Source organism: Anguilla rostrata, chromosome 12 (assembly GCF_018555375.3).
Source record: "Anguilla rostrata isolate EN2019 chromosome 12, ASM1855537v3, whole genome shotgun sequence".
NCBI classification, from domain to species: Eukaryota; Metazoa; Chordata; class Actinopteri; order Anguilliformes; family Anguillidae; genus Anguilla; species Anguilla rostrata.
In genome coordinates this window covers 34,987,618-35,008,510 of record NC_057944.1, presented here as the reverse complement: position 1 = coordinate 35,008,510, position 20,893 = coordinate 34,987,618, and the positions used below count along the sequence as shown (strand labels likewise).

The 20,893-nt window shown below is 52.4% G+C and overlaps 1 protein-coding gene across 1 annotated transcript; it reads right to left on the bottom strand.

Moving 5' to 3' along the window:
• Positions 1–1,396: 1,396 nt before the first annotated feature.
• On the bottom strand, positions 1,397–20,660 carry LOC135235722 (protocadherin Fat 4). Its single transcript, XM_064301508.1, has 15 exons — positions 20,639–20,660; positions 20,209–20,553; positions 18,116–19,026; positions 16,675–16,849; positions 15,503–15,683; positions 14,818–15,068; positions 9,613–13,950; positions 9,316–9,417; positions 8,685–8,986; positions 8,474–8,559; positions 7,868–8,047; positions 6,661–6,788; positions 6,006–6,232; positions 4,242–4,506; positions 1,397–3,566 (listed from the first exon to the last, which is right to left on the bottom strand). The coding sequence occupies exons 1-15, from the start codon at positions 20,658–20,660 to the stop codon at positions 2,119–2,121; spliced, it is 8,961 nt and encodes a 2,986-aa protein (XP_064157578.1). The 3' UTR covers positions 1,397–2,118.
• Positions 20,661–20,893: the final 233 nt, after the last annotated feature.

Below are 20,893 nucleotides of genomic sequence, written 5' to 3'. Positions count from 1 at the left end.
TGACAAGCCCTGACAGAGGGAAGGAGAGAAAGAGAGAGAAAAATAGAGAGAATGGTAGAGAGAAAAGGCCCCCATGGTTTTTTTTTTATGTGAGTCAGGCTTCCTACCCACTGATGAGCCCTGAGAGAGGGAGGGAGAGAGGGAGAGAGAGAGAAAAATAAAGAGAATACTAGAGAGAAAAGGCCCCCATACGTGAGTCAGGCCTCTCACCTACTGACCAGCCCAGCGAGAGAATGGGGGAGAGAGAAAGAGAGCGAGAGGAGAGGGAGAGGGAAGGCTAGAGAGAAAGAAAATGCCCTGTAGGTGGTTTTTTATCTGAGTCAGGTTCCTCACCCACTAACTAGCCATGCGAGATAGGTACAGACTGATAGGTAGAGAGAGAGATAAACACTGAGAGAAAGACAGAGAGAGAAAAAGTGAGAGAGAGAGATAAACACTGAGAGAGAGAGAGAGAGAGAAGGCCCCCAAGGTTTTTATCTGAGTCAGCCCTCGAATCCACTGACTCACCCTGAGAGCAGAGGCAGAGAGATGGGGGCCCTCTTACCAGGGTCCCGGTTACTCAGGCGCTCTGTCATCACGCCCAGTGGACTGGGGGAGTACCGTCTCATCCTCACAGGCCGATAGCGGCTGGAGCGGCCTCTGGTCTCATCCTCACAGGCCGATAGCGGCTGTAGCGGCCTCTGGTCTCATTCTCACAGGCCGATGGCGGCTGTAGCGGTCTTTGGTCTCATTCTCACAGGCCGATGGTGGCTGTAGCGGCCTCTGGTCTCATTCTCACAGGCCGATGGCGGCTGTAGCGGCCTCTGGTCTCATTCTCAAAGGCCGATAGCGGTTGGAGAGACTGTAGCGGCCTCTGGTCTCATCCCCACAGGGCGATGGCGGCTGGAGCGGCCTCTGACATGACGCGCGTACCCGGCCGCCGCTGCTGCTGCCACTCACAAAACACTCGTTAGGCCAGCGGGGCCTCATCTCCCGCTCATCGCTCCAGAGCCCGCGGTTACAGCCTCCGTTATCCGCCAAGTCCGCGCGCGGAAAAAGAAAGAAAAAAAAGAGCTGACGCCGGTTGTTAGGGGGGGGGCAGCTGCGGAGATATTGGGCCACACGGCCGCGAACAAGCGACTCTCTCTGCCACTCGCAGAAAAGCGCTGCGAATGAAAAAGAAAAGAAAGAAAAAAAAACAGCCGAAAGGCAGCGGGACGGAGAGGAGGAGGCACGTCAGGACGCCGTTTATCTGCGCTCTGATTGCTGCGATTCTGCCCGGCGGTAATGAAACCTCAGGACTGCGCCGTCTTTACGAACGGAGACATTAAACTCCCCGGGGTGGCTGCAGACGAGGCGATGGGGTAGGAATTCTGCCTCGTATAGTACATTGCATCCAGTACATTATTCCAGTATATAAAAATTTCAATCCATTTATTTTATAACGACATAAAGAGTGTATGAGTATTCTACTCATTTTCTCTCCATCCACTTTTTAAGACAAGATCATCTTTAGTAAATGATAGGAACTATTGCATCATATTATCAATTTCCAGCATGTAAGATTTGGCATATAGCATTTAAGCATTTTCTAAGGAGAATAATGAATTGAATCATAATAATCAAGAAGACTGTGAAGTATAAAATAAATAAACGTTATCGTAATAAGCTGTTACACATAGCTCTATATAACATTTCCATTGGTCGTGATTATCTACTACCAAATCTATAGGACCACAGAAAGCACCCTCAGCCATAGTTTATTTCTTCCCAAATTTACTTATTTGCCTGTTTGCACACAGAGCGCTACTGTATAACAGTGACACCAGCTGGGGGGACAAAAAAACTGAACCTCCATTTAGAGGAACGTTATGGGGCGGAGTTTAACTTCAAGCCCCACCCTCTCTTACAAAGAGAATATTTCCCCATCGCCTTTCCGATCCGGTCCCGAGGCTAACCTATATTCCATAAATATGAATGGAATAGTTTTATGGATTTATTTAGGAATACGTTTATGGAATATGCAACAAGGGCTATGGATTTATGGATTTATTTAGGAACAGATTTATGGAATATGCAACAAGCGCTATGGATTTATGGATTTATTTAAGAACAGATTTATGGAATAATAAAGGGCGTTCATATGATTTCCTCCGCCTCGCTCTGCCAGTCAGAATCGTGCTGAAGTTCGATTGGCAGCTTCGCAATGTCCTCAAACACGTGGGCGTAGGTCTGAAAGTGCAGGCCCAGGTTCAGCAGGCTCTCCCAGCGTTGGGGTCCCCCAGGGGAGGCCCTGTCCGCCCCCCTTTGAACGTCAGCGATTGGGATGTCCTCTCGGAGGGGAGAGGGGGCGTGGGCCGTCAGCGAGGCCCATTCGCGGAGGTAGCCCCACTCGCTGCCGAAAGACGGCCCCCTCTCGAACCCGTACTCGGAGCAGGTGAACGAGCTGTGCGACTCGCTGTCGGAGCTGTCCGTCATCTCGGCGGAGTGGGCGTGTCCCCGCCCAGGGGCCGGGCGGACGCCCTGCGGCTGGTCCAGGGGCTCGTTTAGTCTCCTCACCTCCTCTGCGGAAAGACCCTGGGGGGGCTCCACCAGGCCTGAAGCCTGCACCCTCCTGGTGAAAGGGCGGGGCCCTACAGGAGGCCCCTCCTCCATTCCGGGGTCAGGCCTGAAAGTGGGGCGGGGTTCCACCCCTCTGCTACACGCTGCTGCTTTCTGCTGGTCCGGTGGTTCATTCTCAGGCACCAGAGGCTGAGGCTTTGCTGAAACCTCCTGGATTAGGCTTGGCCGCCGGTCCCCTCTGGCCTGGTCCTGAGGGTCCTGCTGTCCCCCTCCCTGTGCCCTAGTCTCTGTGGGGGCGCGGGGGCCCCCGTTCAGCGGTCCCCCGAGCGTGGAGCAGGAGACCCCGCAGGCGCTGTCTATCTCGTAGTACTCCAGCTCGTCCGTCTGCAGGCTGGGCGGGTCAGGGTCAGTTTCAGTGCAGGCCTGCGGGTGGCGCTCCGCCGGGCGTGGTCTCTGTCTCTCAGCCACGATGACGTCGGGCTGGCAGGCCCGTGGGGGAGTGTCCTCGCAGAACGCCCCATTATCCGCCCCCCACTTCGCCCGCGCCCGCGCTGGCGACCCACGACGCCCCCCCCTCCGTTTCTCCCGCGGGGACACCGCCCTGCGCCTGAGGAGGAAGACCAGCAGAGCCAGGCAGGCCACGACGAAGGTGGCGGGGAGGACGGCGCCCGCAATCCAGACGGGAGCGCCGGCGGCCTGCGGGGCGGGGCAGACCCCGCGGCCCCCCGCCCCCCCGGGGGGGCACAGCTTGCACAGGCCGTCCGTGACGTTGCGCAGGCAGGCGCAGGTGCCGTTCGCCCGGGGGGGGGGCACGAGGCACGCGCCCCCGTTTGGGCACAGCCGCGAGAGGCAGGACAGGAAGGCCACGTCCTCCTCTGAGCACAGATGGCCCACACACGCGCCCGCCGAACCGCACCCGCCCTGTGCCAGCGTGGGACTGGGGCGCACCTCTACCACCTCACTGAACCCGCTGAAGGGCAGGACCCAGCCGCCAAATCTGAGGGATCGCACGCACCCAGAGAAACCTGGCAAGGGAAAGACATTAACGCTCAGCGACTACCAAGTTCAGATGTAATTATTTCCACAGCAGATGTCTCTTCTGTAGCACGGTTACACTGCGTCCACATGAAAAGCTTAGATTTTTATGGAAAAAAATACTTCAATGGCATCTTATACTGCTACAACTGCAATGAAGGATGCACACTCTACACGAGACATAATATAAAAGAGCTAAATATTACGATTGGTTGTAATTGAATCTGAAGTGTTGTGATAAATTGTTACTGTGTATTTTCATTAATGTAGTGAGATCTGTCAAACCTTTCATTTTCTGTCTTCCAAGAGCATACATAATGAGCTGTCATAGGATATGACGCTAGTTTTGTCACTGATTATTCACTGTTCTCTTTCACACAACCCTCTGCAACAAACAGTTATTTTCTAATGAAGCTTCTGTCAGATGGTACATCTCGATGTCTGTTTGAGTAACTGCATTTCATAGTTTCATCGCCCAGCTCCGGTTCTTGAGTGCAAATTTCTTTTTTACAAGAACAGCTGCTGTAATACGCTTTATGAGCACTTAACTGCATCGATCGGACTATTTAATTGGATGAATTTATCATGCGCAGGTGCAGCCACTGAGGTTTGAATGGAAAGTTTTTTTTAATATATATATGCTCTAAAGACAGAGCTGTATTGACCTGGCTGTTGTAGTGTTGTATTCTCTCCTGGATGATCTCCACCCAGGACAATCCTGTGCACATTGGCGATGGTGAGATCGAGGGTGGATTCAGTAGTGTTCAAGACAGGGAGTCCATCCAGGGAGATAACGGTGGCTCGTCCCTCTCCGAACAGGCGGAGCGTGTGCCAGCGCCCGTCCACCAGCGGGACGTCCGCGGCGACCTCTGTCACCTGTCGGTCCGACGTGCTGTGGTTGGAGGTGAACAGGAGTCTTCCGTCCGTCACCTGCAGGTGGTTATTTAAAAGAAAATTTAATCAGAGATGGACCTGCAGTAGCACAATTCTTACAGAATTCTGAATTTATGCAGTAGTCCCGTGGCAAACATCGGGGATATGTCCCTGAATTGGCCCACAGCTGCTGAATTTATGCAATTTATGCATGCAGAGGGCTAGAACGTATGATGAATCGGGTGTTAGGAGAGCCCTGTATCCATGTAAATTAATGTTAAAATTAACAGAACTGAACCCCCCCCCCCCACCCCCACAAAAAAAAATGTTTAAAGGTTTTCTGTAATACAGGAGTATGGAGACAATACCATACAAGAATAAAAAAATCTGAATGTATGCATGTACTGCACATACAAACCAACAGAATACAGGTCCATTGTCTGGCGAAGGCCAGGGTACTCAGCCCAGGAGTTAGCAAAGCACGCTAACAATAACAGATTCTGGTGATGCAACAAACGCCTCCGTCTGATGCAATGCATACTTATCATGCAGGGAGGAGCGGAAGCCAGTCACAACACCTGAACTTTGCAGGTGCTGGCAGAGTCTCCAATTAACGGCGAAGCTTTCCGCAGGTAATTCCCAAACTGCATTGCAGAGTTATAGGAGCACGATCGCATCTCTCCCATCAGAATGAATCACAAGTTAAAAGAGATTTTTTTTTTTCCTTATTTCAATTTTAAGGGCTACCTCCATTTTCTCAATGCCAGCTGCTCTGCCAATCTTTCTCTCTCTCTCTCTCTAGCTCAGTCGTCAGTATACTCACTATAACTTCCTCTTGCTCAGTCCGCATGCATTTTTCACACTGTTTTTTTCCACACACACCAACGCAAGGAGGCGTGACAGGCAAATCACCACACAGATCTGCACCAATAAAACGCCCAACGATTCGTGGATAATCGAGGCGGATGACTGCGGCAGGAGAAACTGCGTTCGGTTAATGTTGCAAAATTAAACCGGTGGCTGACGAAACACTGCGGTCGAGGGGGCGGGGGACTTCTTTTTTTTGCTCCACAAAATGACCATTAAATGTTTCTGATTGCCCATTAGCTGGGGTGTATGGTACACAGCAGCAATATTAATGGCAATTTGTTATCTTCTGGAATGCTCCAGTTCTTATTTGGTTAAAGTTAAAGACAGTTAAAGTGTGCACAGTAGTGGAGACGCACAGGCAGTGGCACGGGCACAGGCATGGACACAGGCACGGGCACAGGCAGTGGCACGGGCAAAGGCACAGGATCAAGCATGACCATGAGCAGACACAGGCATTGGCACAGGCAGTTATGGACACGGGCACAGGCATTGACACAGGCAAAGGCACAGGCACAAGCATGACCACGAGCAGACACAGGCACAGGCATGGACACAGTTATGGGCACAGGAACAGGCACAGGGTACATCCCGACAGGCTCTTGCAGTGGGCTGAAGGAGCTGCTGCTCTCAGCCTCGAGCGTGTGTGACAGTAAGCAGCTGCTGCAGTTAACCCCTTCAGCGCTCACCCTGAGAATCACACGGCCCTTTCTCCCCGAAATGAAGAGCAGAGCTCCGTCTCTCTCGGCAGTCCTCAGTTTCACCTCCACCCCGGACCCGCCGTCGGTCCCTTCCGCCTTCCCGCCATCTCCGGAAACCCAGTCCTTCAGCCGCTGGTCCCTCCGGTAGCTCTCCTTCACAACGTACTCGATGTAGGCCTGGCCGTTGAGCCGCAAGGCGTGGTCCTCAGCCACCTCTGTTCAACAAAAAAAAACAGTCAACACTCTGAATTACCTGACAGACGGACACAGAGACAAACGGACAGACGAGTGGGCAGACAGACATAGAGACAAATGGACAGGCAGACGGACAGACGAACAGACAGAAATACAGGCGAGTCATCGTGTGAGCCAAAACAGATTATCTAAACATTTAAACATTACAAACATTGCCAAATGCCTTTGATTTTAAACAAGACCAGGTCAAAACCTAGTATATGGCTGGACCGACCGACCAATGGCGTGACGTCATAACTCGGCCGACCAATGGTGTAACTTCATCACTCAGTCACATCAGTCAGTCACAGACATTTGCGTTTGTAGGTCTGGCCCCGCTGTTGCGGTCCAGCCAAAAATGGGTTTGTTTCCTTTTGAGCGAACAGGTAAAAAAGAAAAGAAAAAGTACCTGTCTGGCAGCTGGTTCCAGTGAAGAGGTCCCCACACTCGCAGGTGTGATGGGACCAGTGATCGCGACACACCCCCCCGTTCCGACACGTGCCGCTGTCGCACAGTGACGACGCCCGACGCGGACACCTGGAAACACAGGTCAAAGGGCACGCGGACAGCAGTTAGGTGTCTGAGACGGAATAAAGTTCACCTCTTTCGCCTGGCCAGGAAATTCACTCAAAGTTCCCACATCCTCTTTCTGTGGCCATGATTAATCCAGCCACAAGAGAGTCTGAAACACTTCCCAGCCGAACAGAGCATGATATAGCGTTTTTTTTTCTTTCTATCTCGCTCTCTCTCTTTCAGGACACTTCGATCCAAGACAGATTACATCTAATCTATTTTGCCATTTAATCTTTTATGCTATTTCGAGCCATGCGGTTTAGATTTTATAAATGCCTTCCAGGAAAAAAAAAAAAAATGAAAGCAGCATCCCATCAATGATTTTATTTAAAGGAGAGCAGACAGACTGCCCTAATTCAGTATTTTAGCACATTCTTCATACAGGACAGGGGAGAAAGCAGAGAGGGTTACAGAGAGAGATGGGACACCTCAATACACAAAGTACCGTGGGGGGAAAAACCAAAATCCCTGGTCACACGGGAGCTTCTTATGTGGCCGTAGAGTTCCAGCTCTAAGGAGCACCAAGGAACCAGTACAGCATGATTTCAGCCTGCTATATGTCAACAGCCCGATACATGTAATATCACCACTCTGCGGATCATTTCTATCACTTAAATTCCCCTCTTTCATGCTACACGTGTACCTCCTGTGCCACTCATGTTACGTGTACCTCCTTTCCAGCACTTATTGTGCCTTGTATCAGTCTGTCTAGATGTCGTAGCTTGCGATTCCTCCTAGCTTGACCTAGCATAGGTTAGGTCATAGTAATGTTCACTGTGTGAACTGGACTTAATGTGTTCATGGCTATGAATAACTGTACAGAATTGAGTACCTTATCGGAGCTGTGTTTTTTAGTTGTTTCAGTGACCTTTGATATGCACTTATTGTACATCGCTTTGAATAAAAGCGTCTGGCAAATAAATGTAATGTAACGTAACACAATATAATAGCAACACAATATCCTCTGCTCCCCACTGTTGCTAATATAATACATGTCACGCGATAGGTAAAGTCGATTTAAGCGTGTGGCTTTCCCCATTTACCTGTCCAGCACATTGTAGGACGCCAGGGCTCGGGAGGGGTCTAAGGGGATGTTGTTCACCTTGGCGTTCCTCACACATCCGACGAAGTCGTGAGTGCGCACCCGCGCGGGCCTCAGCAAGATGGCGTCCAGGGACCTGGTCCCGCCGAACGTCATGTTGGAGGAGCCCACATCGAGGGTCCTGGGGACGCAGCAGACACAGGGAGGGTGTGTGAGAGCGGAGACACAGGTCAGACTCGCATCGGTTTATAACGGTCAAGCAGCGATCCGATTCAGTCAAACGGACCTTAATTAATAGGGACCAGCGCAAGGAAAGTAACAGGCTGACAGCATGTTTGGTTCACCAGCATTTTGAACTCAGCTAGTGACAAAAACACATAAACTAGGTTCATCAAACAAAACATAACAGGACTTCGAAACAATACAAGAAGCACAGTGCCTTAAGTAGAGAATGACACTGGCTCAGGTGGTCACTTGGAAACAGTGTCTATCAGTTGAGCAGAGTTCACTCGCTTCTCTAGAGCAAGGATAAAACCTGACCGGCCTTTTATTCCCTTTTTAAATTTTAAAACAGAAGAAATGTCTCATTAGAGCCGCAGAGGAGTACCGTTCGCTGCCAGGTCCTTCGCCCCGAGAGGAGCAGAACCCGCGCGGCTCGTCAGCGGAGCAGCTGTCCACTCGCAGAGAGGCGGCCTGCCAGACACACAAAAACGGGCGGGGTTCAGTGCAGGGGGCAGGGAGAGCGTGACGCCGAACAGCCGCTCGGCTCGCCTCGGCGTGGGTCCAACCCGCGAGATGGGACGCTCCCCGTGACTCACCTTCCCCGTCCTGCGGGCGGTGATGCTGTGAAAGGACCCATCTGCCACCGGCTTGTCCGTCACCACCGCCGCCGGCCCGCTCCCGAGGTCGAACGAGAGCCGCGCCCGCCCCCCCACGACCTCCAGGGCCAGGAACTCGGAGCCGTGGGGGGCCCCCCGGTTGTACAGGAGCAGGGAGTCCTGCTTGACGGTGGCCAGCTCCAGGGAGATTATGTTATTCCTGGGGTCCAGGGGAGGGAACTCCATGAAGGACAGCTCCTGGAATCCGTAGCTTTCCTCCTCGCAGTGGGCACCGACGACACCTGCAAAGATCACGTGACCCCCCGCTGTTAGTCGCGGATGGACGGACGGATTCCGCTCCGTTCGTTTCAGAAAGGTCACTAAGCGGAGTGGGCTGCCGTCGTCAATGAGCCATTCACTTAGCGATGCTCCAGAGAAGAGCCACTGTCCTGCATAGGGTTTTTAAAAAATCATTTCGGTAACCATGGTTTCCTCACGACATTTTTCTCGAGGAAAGTAACAGGGGGAAAAAAAAAAGATCATGCAAGGGACTTAATTAAAAGCGCTAACTGTCCACCCACACAAAAGCTAATTAATTTAAAAAAACAAAAAACAAAGGGCATTGCCTTACCAAATGGACAATCACAAACATATCCAGTCAGGTGATTTTTGCAGCTACCCTGAACACACGGGGAGGATGTGCAGGGGTCAACAAACTCGTCGCAGAATTCACCTGTAGCAATAACAACAGGATTAAAGAGTCAATCTGAACGTCCTCAGCAAACAGCTTACCAAGCACTTTCCACCCGCGGGGATGAATCTCTCATATTATTTCAGTCAATACATTGAGTTCAGGCTAATTAGTTCAAGCAATACATGGAGTGGCTGGTGTGCAATGACAGGGTGTGAGAGCAGAGCTTATAATCACCTTCATATCCAAGGCTGCAGCTGCAGTGAAAAGTGCCTTGCGTGTTGAGACAGGTCCCTCCGTTGTGGCATTGCATGTTCCTGCATTCGTCCACGTCAGAGCGGCAGTACTGCCCCGTGAAGCCCCGCCCGCAGTGACAGCGGAACCCGCCGGGGTGATTGACGCAGGTCCCCCCGTTTCGACAGGGGTCCCCCCCGTCGCATTCGTCCACGTCGGAGTCGCACGTCGTTCCCCAGAACCCCGGCGGGCACGAGCAGTTGAATATCTCCACCCTTTTCGGCGAGACGAACATCAGCACCGGGCTCTCCAGCACGGCGATGTCCTGGCTGATGTGGACGTTTTTGGCGCAGGCGGCCCCGTTGTGGCACGGGTTCACCGAGCAGGGGTCGCCCGTGATGTGCGAGATCTCCACGCCGCTCTGAGCCTCCAGCGATCTCTCCTGCGCGGTCGAGATGCCGCTGGCCACCTCCCCACTCAGGAACTGCCCGTTGTACGTTTTAACAGCTGCCAGGAGCAGGATCTTATCCCCTAAGTTCTTCACTCCGAACACGTGGGTTTTGGAGGCCTGCAGGTTGAAGAGGCTGTCAAGGGCTTTCACAAACCTCAAATAACTGAACGACAAGAACTCCTCGAAAGCAGGCGAGGTCAGGTAGAAGAGGACGCAGTTGTCCATGGAGGCGTTGGTGAAGCCTTTGTAGCTGACGTAGACGCTGTTGTTGACAGAGGGGTGGAGTAGGTCGTTGGCCTCGACGGTGATGTTATACGTGGTTTCCCCTTGGTACGGGGCCGACCACAGGTCGCAGCCACCGAACGGGAAGCTGAACATGTTCCCCGGCCCGCTTCTGACGCTGCAGTCGAAAAGGTCCGACTGGTCCGGGTCCTCAGGCTGGACGTTGCCGATGAGGCCTCCCCGGAAGGTGCTGCCATAGTACTTCACCTCGACGTAGACCTGCCTCGCAGCCGAGGGGTTGTCGTTCTCGTCCAGCACCTCCACGCGAACGGTCGCCGTGGAGGACAGGGGCGGAGTCCCCGCGTCCCGCACCGCCACCAGCACGGAGTGCGCGGGGTCTCGCTCGCGATCCACCGGCCCGGCGGTGGACAGGACCCCGTCGGGCGACAGCGAGAAGGCGCCGCCGAAAGCGGGCCTCGCCATCCAGTACGTGAACGGGCCGCCGTTCGCCGGGAGGTCCGCGTCCGAGGCGTTCAGGACGCAGACCACCGTGCCGCGGGGCTGGTTCTCCCGCACGTAGCCCGTCGCGGAAATCAAACGGGGCGGGTTGTCGTTGACGTCGCTCACGGTTACGACTACGCTCGCGCTACCTGCGGCTGGAGGGAAAGCTCCATCGATGGCGACGACGGTCAGGTTGTAGATGGACCGCTGCTCCCGGTCCAGGGGGGCGCTAACCGAGACGATCCCGGTTACAGGGTCCAGAGCGAAAGAGCCGTTCTCATTCCCGCTGGTTATGTTGTAAACAAAACGGCTCCACTCGGGGACCAAATCCTTGTCTTTGGCGGTCACCCTGGTGACGAATGTCCCCACCGCCACATCTTCGCTGACCTCCGCAGCGTAGAGCGCAGCAGAGAACTCTGGGGGATCGTTGGCATCCGTCACGTTAACCAGGACAGTGGTTTCGTCGATGTCAGAGCCATTAATGCTGCCCCAGTTCTTTGCTAGGATTCTTAAAACTGTCTGACTGTGGCCATGTTGCCTTAAATCACCGGCGGTGAGTATCTCACCGCTGCGTTCACCAATGACAAAGCCTGCCCTTTTGCTTTGCCCTACAAGCAGGTAGAAGACGTCTCCATCCGGACCCAGATCGTAGTCTGCGGCCGAGACCTTGCCGACCCGGGTTCGATTAGGCGATCCCTCTGACACCGAGAAGTTGTACTGCTTTTTCTGGAACGTGGGCTTGAACTCGTTGACCCCTTTGATTTGGATGTGAACTTTCACCACGCTGAACAGCTGACGGCTTCCCGAGTCGGACGCCTTGACTGTTATTTCGAAGTTTTGCTGCAGTTCATAATCAAAAATCTCTAGCGTGGAGAGAGTACCATCCCTGGAATCGATGAAAAACATATCAATATGTCCTGCTACCAGAGAGTAGCTTATCTGGGCATTTACTCCAGAATCTTTATCTGCAGCTTCAACCTGAAGGACCGTTGTTCCGATAGGTGAGTTTTCTTGCACTGACGCGCTGTACTCCGCAGCAGAAAACACGGGAGGGTTGTCGTTCACGTCAGTGACATTTACCGTGACGTTCATTTTGGCAGCTCTTGGAATCCAGCCTCCGTCCCTGGCGCTGACCCGAAGAAAATGAACCCCGTGCTCTTCCGAGTCGAGCCCCCCGATTAGGGTGACCAATCCCGTGCTCTGCCCAATGGAAAACGGCGAGTCCTCGTTCCCGCCGTCAAAAGAATAATGGAGGAGCCCGTTCGCTCCATCGTCCTCGTCTTCAGCCTGGACCTTCCCCACCACGGACCCCGGGGGTAAGTCCTCGGGGACCGAGAATGCGACCCGCGGCTCAGGGAAACGGGGAGCGAAGCGGTTCTCCCCTGTAACTAGGAAACTAATTGCGGCCTGAGATGAAAGGGGCGGGACGCCTTTGTCTTTCGCCGCGACCGAGAGCGTTAGTAACGCATTCAGGCTCTGCCTCAAGGACCCCGTTAACACGACCCATCCGCTGCTGGCCTCCACTTCAAAGAACGACGAGCCGTTTCCTCCACCGGCGGCGTATTCCACGCTGCCGTTGGCGGAGTGAGACTCCTGGTCCACAGCCGATAACCGGATCACTCGGGTTCCCACGTCCAAATTAAAGGGGATTGACAGCAGAGACCTGAAGGGCAGAAAATCAGGCGGGTAGTAGTTGTAGCGCACGAAGGTCACGGTGACGGTGGCGTTACTATAATAGGGCACAGGGCCGCAGTCGGAGGCCAGCACCGTGAAGCTGAGGCTGCGCGCGTCAGAATCACGGAGAGAAATAGGCTGTTTGGTTAAAATGTCGCCCGTGGACACGTTCACTCCAAAAAACTCGCTGGGGGGTTCGATGAAGTACAGAATCCGCCCGTTTGACCCAAGATCGGCGTCTGTGGCGTGGACCTGCATGACAAACACCTCCTGGGTTTTAGTCTCCGTGACCGTGGCGTGGTACGAGGACTGGGAAAACACCGGCTTGTTGTCGTTGACGTCCGTGATCTCGATGATGACGTCCGTGCTGATGCTCCACGCCGAATCGTTAGCGTTGACCCTGACGACGTAGCGGTCCCGAGTCTCTCTGTCCAGCGGCCGCACCACGACGACATTCCCGCTGGCTCCGTCGATAGCGAACGGAAGGCTGCCGCTCGGGTCGATTATGGTGTAGACGATGAGAGCGTTGGCGCCGGCGTCCCCGTCCGTGGCGGTGATCCGAATGGCGGTAAACCCCACGGGTGTGTCTTCGGGGATCTCCGTGAAGAAGATCTGTGAAAACCGAGGGGCGTTATCGTTCGCGTCCAGGACGACCACGAGCACCGCCGCGGTGCCCGCGTTGAGGTCGTTCTCTGTGTCTGTGGCTCGAATCGATAAATTGTAATCCGATATTTTTTCTCGGTCTAAGATTTTTACCGTTCCCAAAACGCCGGTGTCTGAGTCGATGCTGAAGGCGTTATCCACATTTCCGCTCAGGATGCTGTACCGCACTTCTCCGTAGATCCCAGAATCCGCATCAGCGGCTGACACTTCGCACACGGGGCCTGCGTGTGAATTCTCCAGGGTTTCGCACCTGTACACGCTCTGGGTGAACACCGGGGAGTTATCGTTCACGTCGCTGACGTTTATGCGAATCGCGGCGTAGGAGGAAAATGGCGGCAGGCCCGCATCTCTGGCCTCGACCCAGATCAGCAGCTCGCTGCTCGCCTCGTAATCCAGCGGGCTGCTCAGGGTCAGCTCCCCCGTCTCCGGGTGCAGTTCAAACGCCTTCGCGAAGCGTCCGGAAGCCAGGTAGTACGAGACCACCTCTGTTCGGTTGCTCTCCCCGGTCACCACGGCGACCAGAGTGTGAAGCGGCTCGTTTTCCGAGAGCAGGGGCCCGCGGGCGTCCACGGTCACGACGGGGAATTCCGAGGCGTTCTGGAACCGCACGGTCACGGTCGTGGTGTCGTCCTTCGGGTCGTCTCCGCCGTCTTTCACGCGGACACCGACCGTGATGTCGTCGGGTCCGCCGAGAACGTCCAAAGTGAAGATTTCACCCCCGGAGGGGCTGATAGAGAGCTGACTGGTGTTGTGGCCGAACAGGGAGAAGGTCAGCTCCGCGTTTCTCCCTGCGTCCGCGTCCACTGCTCGCACGACACACACAACTGAACCTGAAAAAAGCAAAGTGAAGAAACAAGCAAAAACACCATCAGAAACCGGCACGATTCCTGTACAACAGACACACAAGCACACTCACACACACACACATACACACACACACAGACATACACGCACTCGCATACACACACACGCACTCATATATAAACACACACACACACACACACACTCACACATACACACACACATATACACACTCACATACACACACACATGCGCACACTCACGTACACACACGCACACACATACACATGCACACACTCATATATAAACACACACACTCACGTATACACACACACAAACACACGCATACACACACAAACACACACACACACACACATATATATAAACAGTTTGATGTTTTTGAAGTAGAAAACCATTATAAATTACTCAATGTTATTACTAAAATTACTAAAACTATTTTTCCTGCACAATTGTTATGCTACATTATCAAACAACAAAATTCCATTATCATATTCTCATAATGTTTGATTAAATAATGAGACAAAAATGGCCTCACATTAGAGATCATAATTGAATTGTGTTTTGTTCTCAGCTGGCTTATTAGCTGTTCTTCAAGCAGACACAATTTATCAAATGCAAAATCAGGCTAAACATTAGAGAATTATTCAGAGATAAACAGGAGCCTGTTTATCTTTGTTTATCTGTTAATGTGGGTAGGTATTAGATGCTAACTCTGCTTATTTTAATGATTCGAAATGCAGACTGAGAACATATGTTTTAACTTTATTCACTTGAAAATGTTTAATAAATGAAAAATGTATCTGCCCCATTTGAAGAAAACGAAGGAGCAAGTACCACATGTCTACGTACCTACGAAGGCCGCGCAGATCGCCTACCTGCAGCCACCGTGTCTGGGACATTGGCGACGTAGGGGCTGTTGAGAAACCGTGGCTGATGGTCGTTGACGTCCTGCACGAGCACCGTCACCGTGGCCGAGCTGGCGAGGGGGCGCGTGGGGTGCAGGTCGCTGCCTGTCACCGTAAAAACGTAACTGCCAACGGCCTCCCGGTCCAAGACCTCGGTGGTGACCACGGCTCCTGACGTCTCGTCAATGGAAAACGGCGCGTTCCCCTCCTCCAGAGCATACCTCAAACACAGTTAAAGCATTTGGCATAACGGGAAGAAGGCAAAGGCTAAGGCTTCACAAAAAAGTAAAGTGCCAACTGTCTGTATAATACAGTGTGTTACTGAATATTATTTACTGTCTATATAAACTACAGTGCATTAATGTGTATGTATACTGTCTATATAATATACACACTGTATTACTGTTCATTGTATGCTGTTTATATATTATACAGTGTAATACTGTATTTTTAATACACAGATACAGCAAATGAAACAAATCAAGAGTCATGGTTTTTAGGCAGCCTAGATTGAATGAGTGATGAATGTTTTTCAAATGATGCCATTTGGGGGAAAGATAGTTGAAAGTTGTACAGAAGTGAGTCTCATCTGTTGTCAGACTGATCGCTGCGTATTTCGTTTTATTAAAATCGGCGAAGGGCCGCGCAGTGGTACCTCACTTGGCCGTTGACTCCATCGTCGGGGTCGAGGGCGGTTACGGTCGCGATCACGGTTCCCACGGGGACGTCCTCGTAGACGGCAGCAGAGAGCACGTCCCGGGCGAACGCCGGACGGTTGTCGTTGAGGTCGTCCACGAGGATCAGCACGGTGGCGGTCCCCGTCAGGGGGGGCACGCCTGAGGGAGAGACACACCCACGAGGCAGAGCGAGTCTGGTAAACAAGCCTCCCAACGTGACTTTGCATTTCATTTCTTCTTTTTTGTTTTAAATAATGGAGCTCTCAGTGCCCCAGGTGTAACAGCGAACTCTATCTGACACGGACGGGGAACAGACACATCGCCGACTGGTTTGGGGAATTCCTGCATGTGTACAAACACGGCAACTGTTTGTGAATATATTTGCATATATTGGTTCGGTAGCAAACAAAAGGGACAAAACTGATCTCATTATTTATGATCTTAATGGAGCTTTTCTCTCTGCCTGGGGAAATGTTCCATGAAATAAACTTGAAAAAAATAAACCTAATTTATACAGCATCAGTCACATAATGTGATCCACAACATCTAATCATTCACTTCCCCTCGATTATCAAAAGCATGTTAATTTCTTTTGTACACATTAAAAAGTTAAAACTGTTACTAGGCCTTTCAACAAGCCCTTACTCAATTAAATCTAAATATCCTGATTCTCCATCACAGAGAGGAAAGAGGCTTCAGATGAAATAAACCTCACCTAAATGTTTTATTCATGCCAGAGACAAAGCGGTTAACATTACAAGTAGCTTGGTGCCTTAAAAAATGCTCGATTCAGTGCCCTCACGGTGAAACTATGTGCCCTTGCTCTGGACGCTTGCTGGTTCAATCCTCGGCAATTATGCCAAAGATTTATACCGAAGACTTTTTTTTTTCTTTTTTTACAAAATGGTGCTTACTGTCTCTGTGCTTGTGCATTAAAAGAGATAGATCACAGCAATGACCCTGCGCAAGACCAGACTCCCGTTCAGCTTGCGCGATTCCTCACAAGGCCGTTTCATAAAACATTTGGGCCGAGCCAGACCCCCCCCCCCCCCCCCCCCCCGAGTCAGCTCTGCTCACGGGATCGGCTCCTGCTCCCCCCGTTAAACCGGTAAAACTCCGGGCGGGGGAAACACGGACGCGGGGCGGGTACCCGAGTCGACGGCCGCCACGCGCAGCGTGTGCCGCGGCCTCCGTTCCCGGTCCAGGGCGCGGAGGAGGCGCAGCGTGCCGTCGGGAGAGAGGGAGAAGAGGCCCTCTTCGTTTCCCCCGACGATGGAGAACGTCAGTTGGCTGTTCACGCCGAGGTCGTCATCCACAGCCAGTACCTGGACGATGACGCACAGGAACATTACTTCAACAAGGGCTAAAACAACTCACTTTAAACCTTCAGTTAGATGGAATTTTGTGTACTTTCAAAGTCGTGTTAATAATAAAATACAGCATTTGCAACTCTTATCAAGCGACACACAAGTGTTAACCATAACCAACAGTATGTAAACCTAGAAGTCGTCAGTACGGAACACCATAGTTCAACTCACTCTGTGAACGTGTGAATCGAGCTAGGCATATTCAGAGGAAAGTTTCTGTGTACGACGTTTAAAGTTTGTACCTTTGTAACACATAAATTGCATATTTGTAACAGAAGTAGTAACGCAAAAACTGTGTTGTGGATATGAACACATAATTTTTGAGTGTATAGTTTAACTTTCAATAAGCTCACTGTACATTTTAATAAGTTTGCTGCTACACACAAATGGCTATTAAAACTGAAACCACTTTCTAGTCCACAGAAGCATTGCATGGAATAAGCAAAATAATATTCACCCAATCGTGGGTTCAGTTTCTGACTTTGATTTTTGCTGAATACAGGGGAGCTGAATACAATCAGATGTTGATGAGCCAGCCATCCCAGGCCTAAAACAATAAGCCCATATGCTCCTAAGTGTAAGTGTACGTGCTAGGTGCTAGGTTCAGTGTACTTGAAGGCATTTTCAGTCATTTTCAGGAATCTAGAACAGAATTCTGCCATTGCCAATTCATTTTAAATCTGCAGCGGAACAATAAGTCCTTGAGACAGTGAAGCACCTGTCCTCTCTCCACGGACTGGGGGGCACATCTGCACTACAAGCATCAGATGCTGATGCACATAACTGAATGAAACAAAATGACAAGATGGCAGCTGCAGCACACCGGATGCTGGAATTTTGAAAGGAGCCCAAATTCAGCACCCCCCACCCCCCCTTTTTTTCAAATCAGGTTCCCAACTCAACAGCATCTCATTAAATGCAGCTGAGTCACAGTGAAACTTCCTCAGAAAACAAACAAACAGACATTACATTGCATTACAGGCATTTAGCAGACGCTCTTATCTGAGAATGCTTTACTGCAGCATTCAGCACACACTGCAATTCAAGGCGAAATTACGATCTGTCTGCCCAAGTGTGCACCACCAAGACTCTCGATTGTCAGAGAGGAAATCTTGGCTGTTATGATCTCCTGTACCCTTGATTAAAAAAAAACACAACTGCTGTAAAATGTCAGAAGAAGGAGCGGTTTTTAAATGTGAGGGGTGGGCCCTGCTGTGCAGTTACCTGGTGAATGACCTGGGGGAGGTCCGGCGTGTTCTCTGGCAGGCTCAGAGTTATCGACTCAGGAGTTAGGAGAGGAGCGCAGTCGTTGACGTCGGTTACGGTCACGTTGACGACGACCGCGGCAGACCTGGGGGGGTCCCCCTGATCCGCCGCCACGACGGAGAAGACGTACGAGGGGCTCTTCTCGCGATCCAGTCCGTCCGTCACCGTGACGACGCCTCGCACCGGGTCCACCGAGAAGTGGCTGTGGGAGAGCCGGTACCGCACGCGCCCGTTGGGGCCCGCGTCGGGGTCCCGAGCGCGCACCCGCAGCACGCTCGTCCCCCTGGAGACGTCCTCGCTCACCGCCGCGCCGTAGCCGCCCCGGGGGAAGGCCGGGTCGTTGTCGTTGACGTCCTCCACCAGCACCGTCAGGTTCATGGAGGCGGACCGTCGCGGCGAGCCCCTGTCCCGCGCCGTCAGGAGGACGACGAGCGTTTCGGCGGCCTCCCTGTCCAGCGGCTCCTCCAGGAACAGCCTGCCGCGCGCGCCGTCGACCCGGAAGGTTCCGCCGGACGGGCCCTCCAGGCCGTACTCCACCTCGCCGCTGCGGCCCGAGTCGGCGTCGGCGGCGTGTATCACCATGACGACGGCGTGGAGCGGGGTGTCCTCCGGGAGGCGGAGGACGCCCGGCGAGGTGAAGGAGGGGGCGTTGTCGTTCACGTCCTGCACGCGGACGGCGACCGTCGCCGTGCTGGTGAGGCGGGAACTGACGGGAAGGGCGAGGTCGCTGACCCGGATGGTGAGATTGTACGTGGAGACTTTCTCTCTGTCTAGCGCCCCCTGCAGGCAGACGACACCGTCGGTGTTCACAGAAAACTTTGCCTCTTCGTCTCCTGCAATCACTGCCCAGCTTAGCTCTGCATTCACACCTGTTAAACAGAGTGAGTTAAAAATCACCCAGGATGTAAAAAAAAAACATGTATTTATTCAGTATGTCTACTTACAAAAAAATAAAGTGTGAGAATTTAAAGGCATAAAACTGAATAATAATACAGAATACATTGTGAAGAATAAACAGGCAAAATGGAATGAGGACAACATTTTAATATCACTCTTTCCGTTTCTCCACTTCTCTTGTGTAACTTTATTGCACAAGGGTGGTCTTCAAGAAAGCTATTCTTAGGTGTTCCACTCACCACAGCCCAGGCTGCAGGCTAGCGGCTTTTGGAATGCGTGATGTAAGACTCACTTGAGCCTGCTTCAAGCTGGCCCGCCTGCCCCCAAACCCTTTGTTGCGCGGGCTAAGTGGTTTATGTACCTGTCACGGTTTTAACGCTGATTGACCTGCAGAAGTTTGCTGCTTTCACAAGCATTTCCTTCCCCTGGCCGGCTTTGGCCAGGCAGTCAGTCAGGTTGCACAGGGCTTGTTCGGTTTCGCACACGAGCCGGGGAAAATGGCAGCTGCATAAGCAGGAAGACGCTCGGCGCTTGGCAACAGCGCAAGAGCAAAGGCAGGGATGAAGCGCTGTCAATCACCGAGGGTTAGCCCTCCGCTGAACTGTGCAAACCGCTGTGCAGCGCCAGTGCCCAGCTCAGGCTCTCCAGCAGCTCAGCCGGCCTTCTGTTGCTTTTTTTATATTTATTTTTTTATCCTTCGGCACCACAAAGAGAGGGAATTAGGTGGAGAGACCAACACACAGACATTATTAAGGGAAGGCTTGTCTCACATAGTCAGACCTATCTCCACACTTTGTTTTAGCGCTGCGCCAGCGCTGGAGAAAGGTCTGGCTCAACCCATTATTATCATTCCGGTATAGGGGGAAAAAAAAACTCTCTGGCTTGTTTGTATTTCTTTAAACCGATCACAATCGTATTGGGCGGCGCTAAGCCCAGGATGCAGCGACGGTGCCCTTGCAAAAACGGTAGCGCGCAGATAGCGGAAAGGGGAGAAGAATTCCGACTGAAATAGTCGGCCAATGGCAGGGCTTATACCCCACAGTCTATATCCTGTGAGTCAGACTAAGGGAAGGCAGGCCACAAACACTAAGCCCGTTTTTTTGCGCGTGGAGCTTTGCCAGAAGAATCGGAGAGAGCGAGCATTCAGGGAGTACCCTCGTCGGCGTCGGAGGCGTTAAGCGCGAGGAGGCAGGTCCCGACGGGGCTGCTCTCCAGCACAGACGCGGCGTAGGCGTCGGGACGGAGGACGGGGGCGTTGTCGTTCACGTCCGCCACGCTGAAGTACACCCTGGCGCCGGCGAGCTGGCCGGCCCCGCGCCGCGCCCCCACCGAGAGCGCGTAGTACCGCTCCCGCTCGTAGTCCAGGCCGCGGGAGAGGAAGAACTCTCCGGAGCGGGGGCTGAGGAGGAAGAGCCCGTCTCCGTCGTCCTCCAGCACGGAGAAGACCACGGGCCCGGTTCCGTCGGCGTGCGCCGCCGACACACGCCCCACCGTGGTTCCTGAGGAGAGAGGGCGAACGGGACACTTTAAGTGAGGCCTTAATTTTTTTTTTTTTTTTTTTTTTTGGGGGGGGGGGGCGGTTGCCGATAATTACTTCATTATTCATTTTTCCTTCGCATCAAGCAAAACCGAGCCAGTCTCCGTAACTATGAAACTGGGAAACAATGCCTGGTATGCTTGAAAGGAGCTTTCAACAAAAAAAAAACAAAAAGCTGTTGACTAAACACATAATTAAGTCTCGTGTGAATCTGAGTCTTCAGTTAGTACGGCAGGGTACACGAATCACGAACCAATCAGAAAAGAGACACAACTAGGGGGGGGAGACTAATCTCCAAAAGC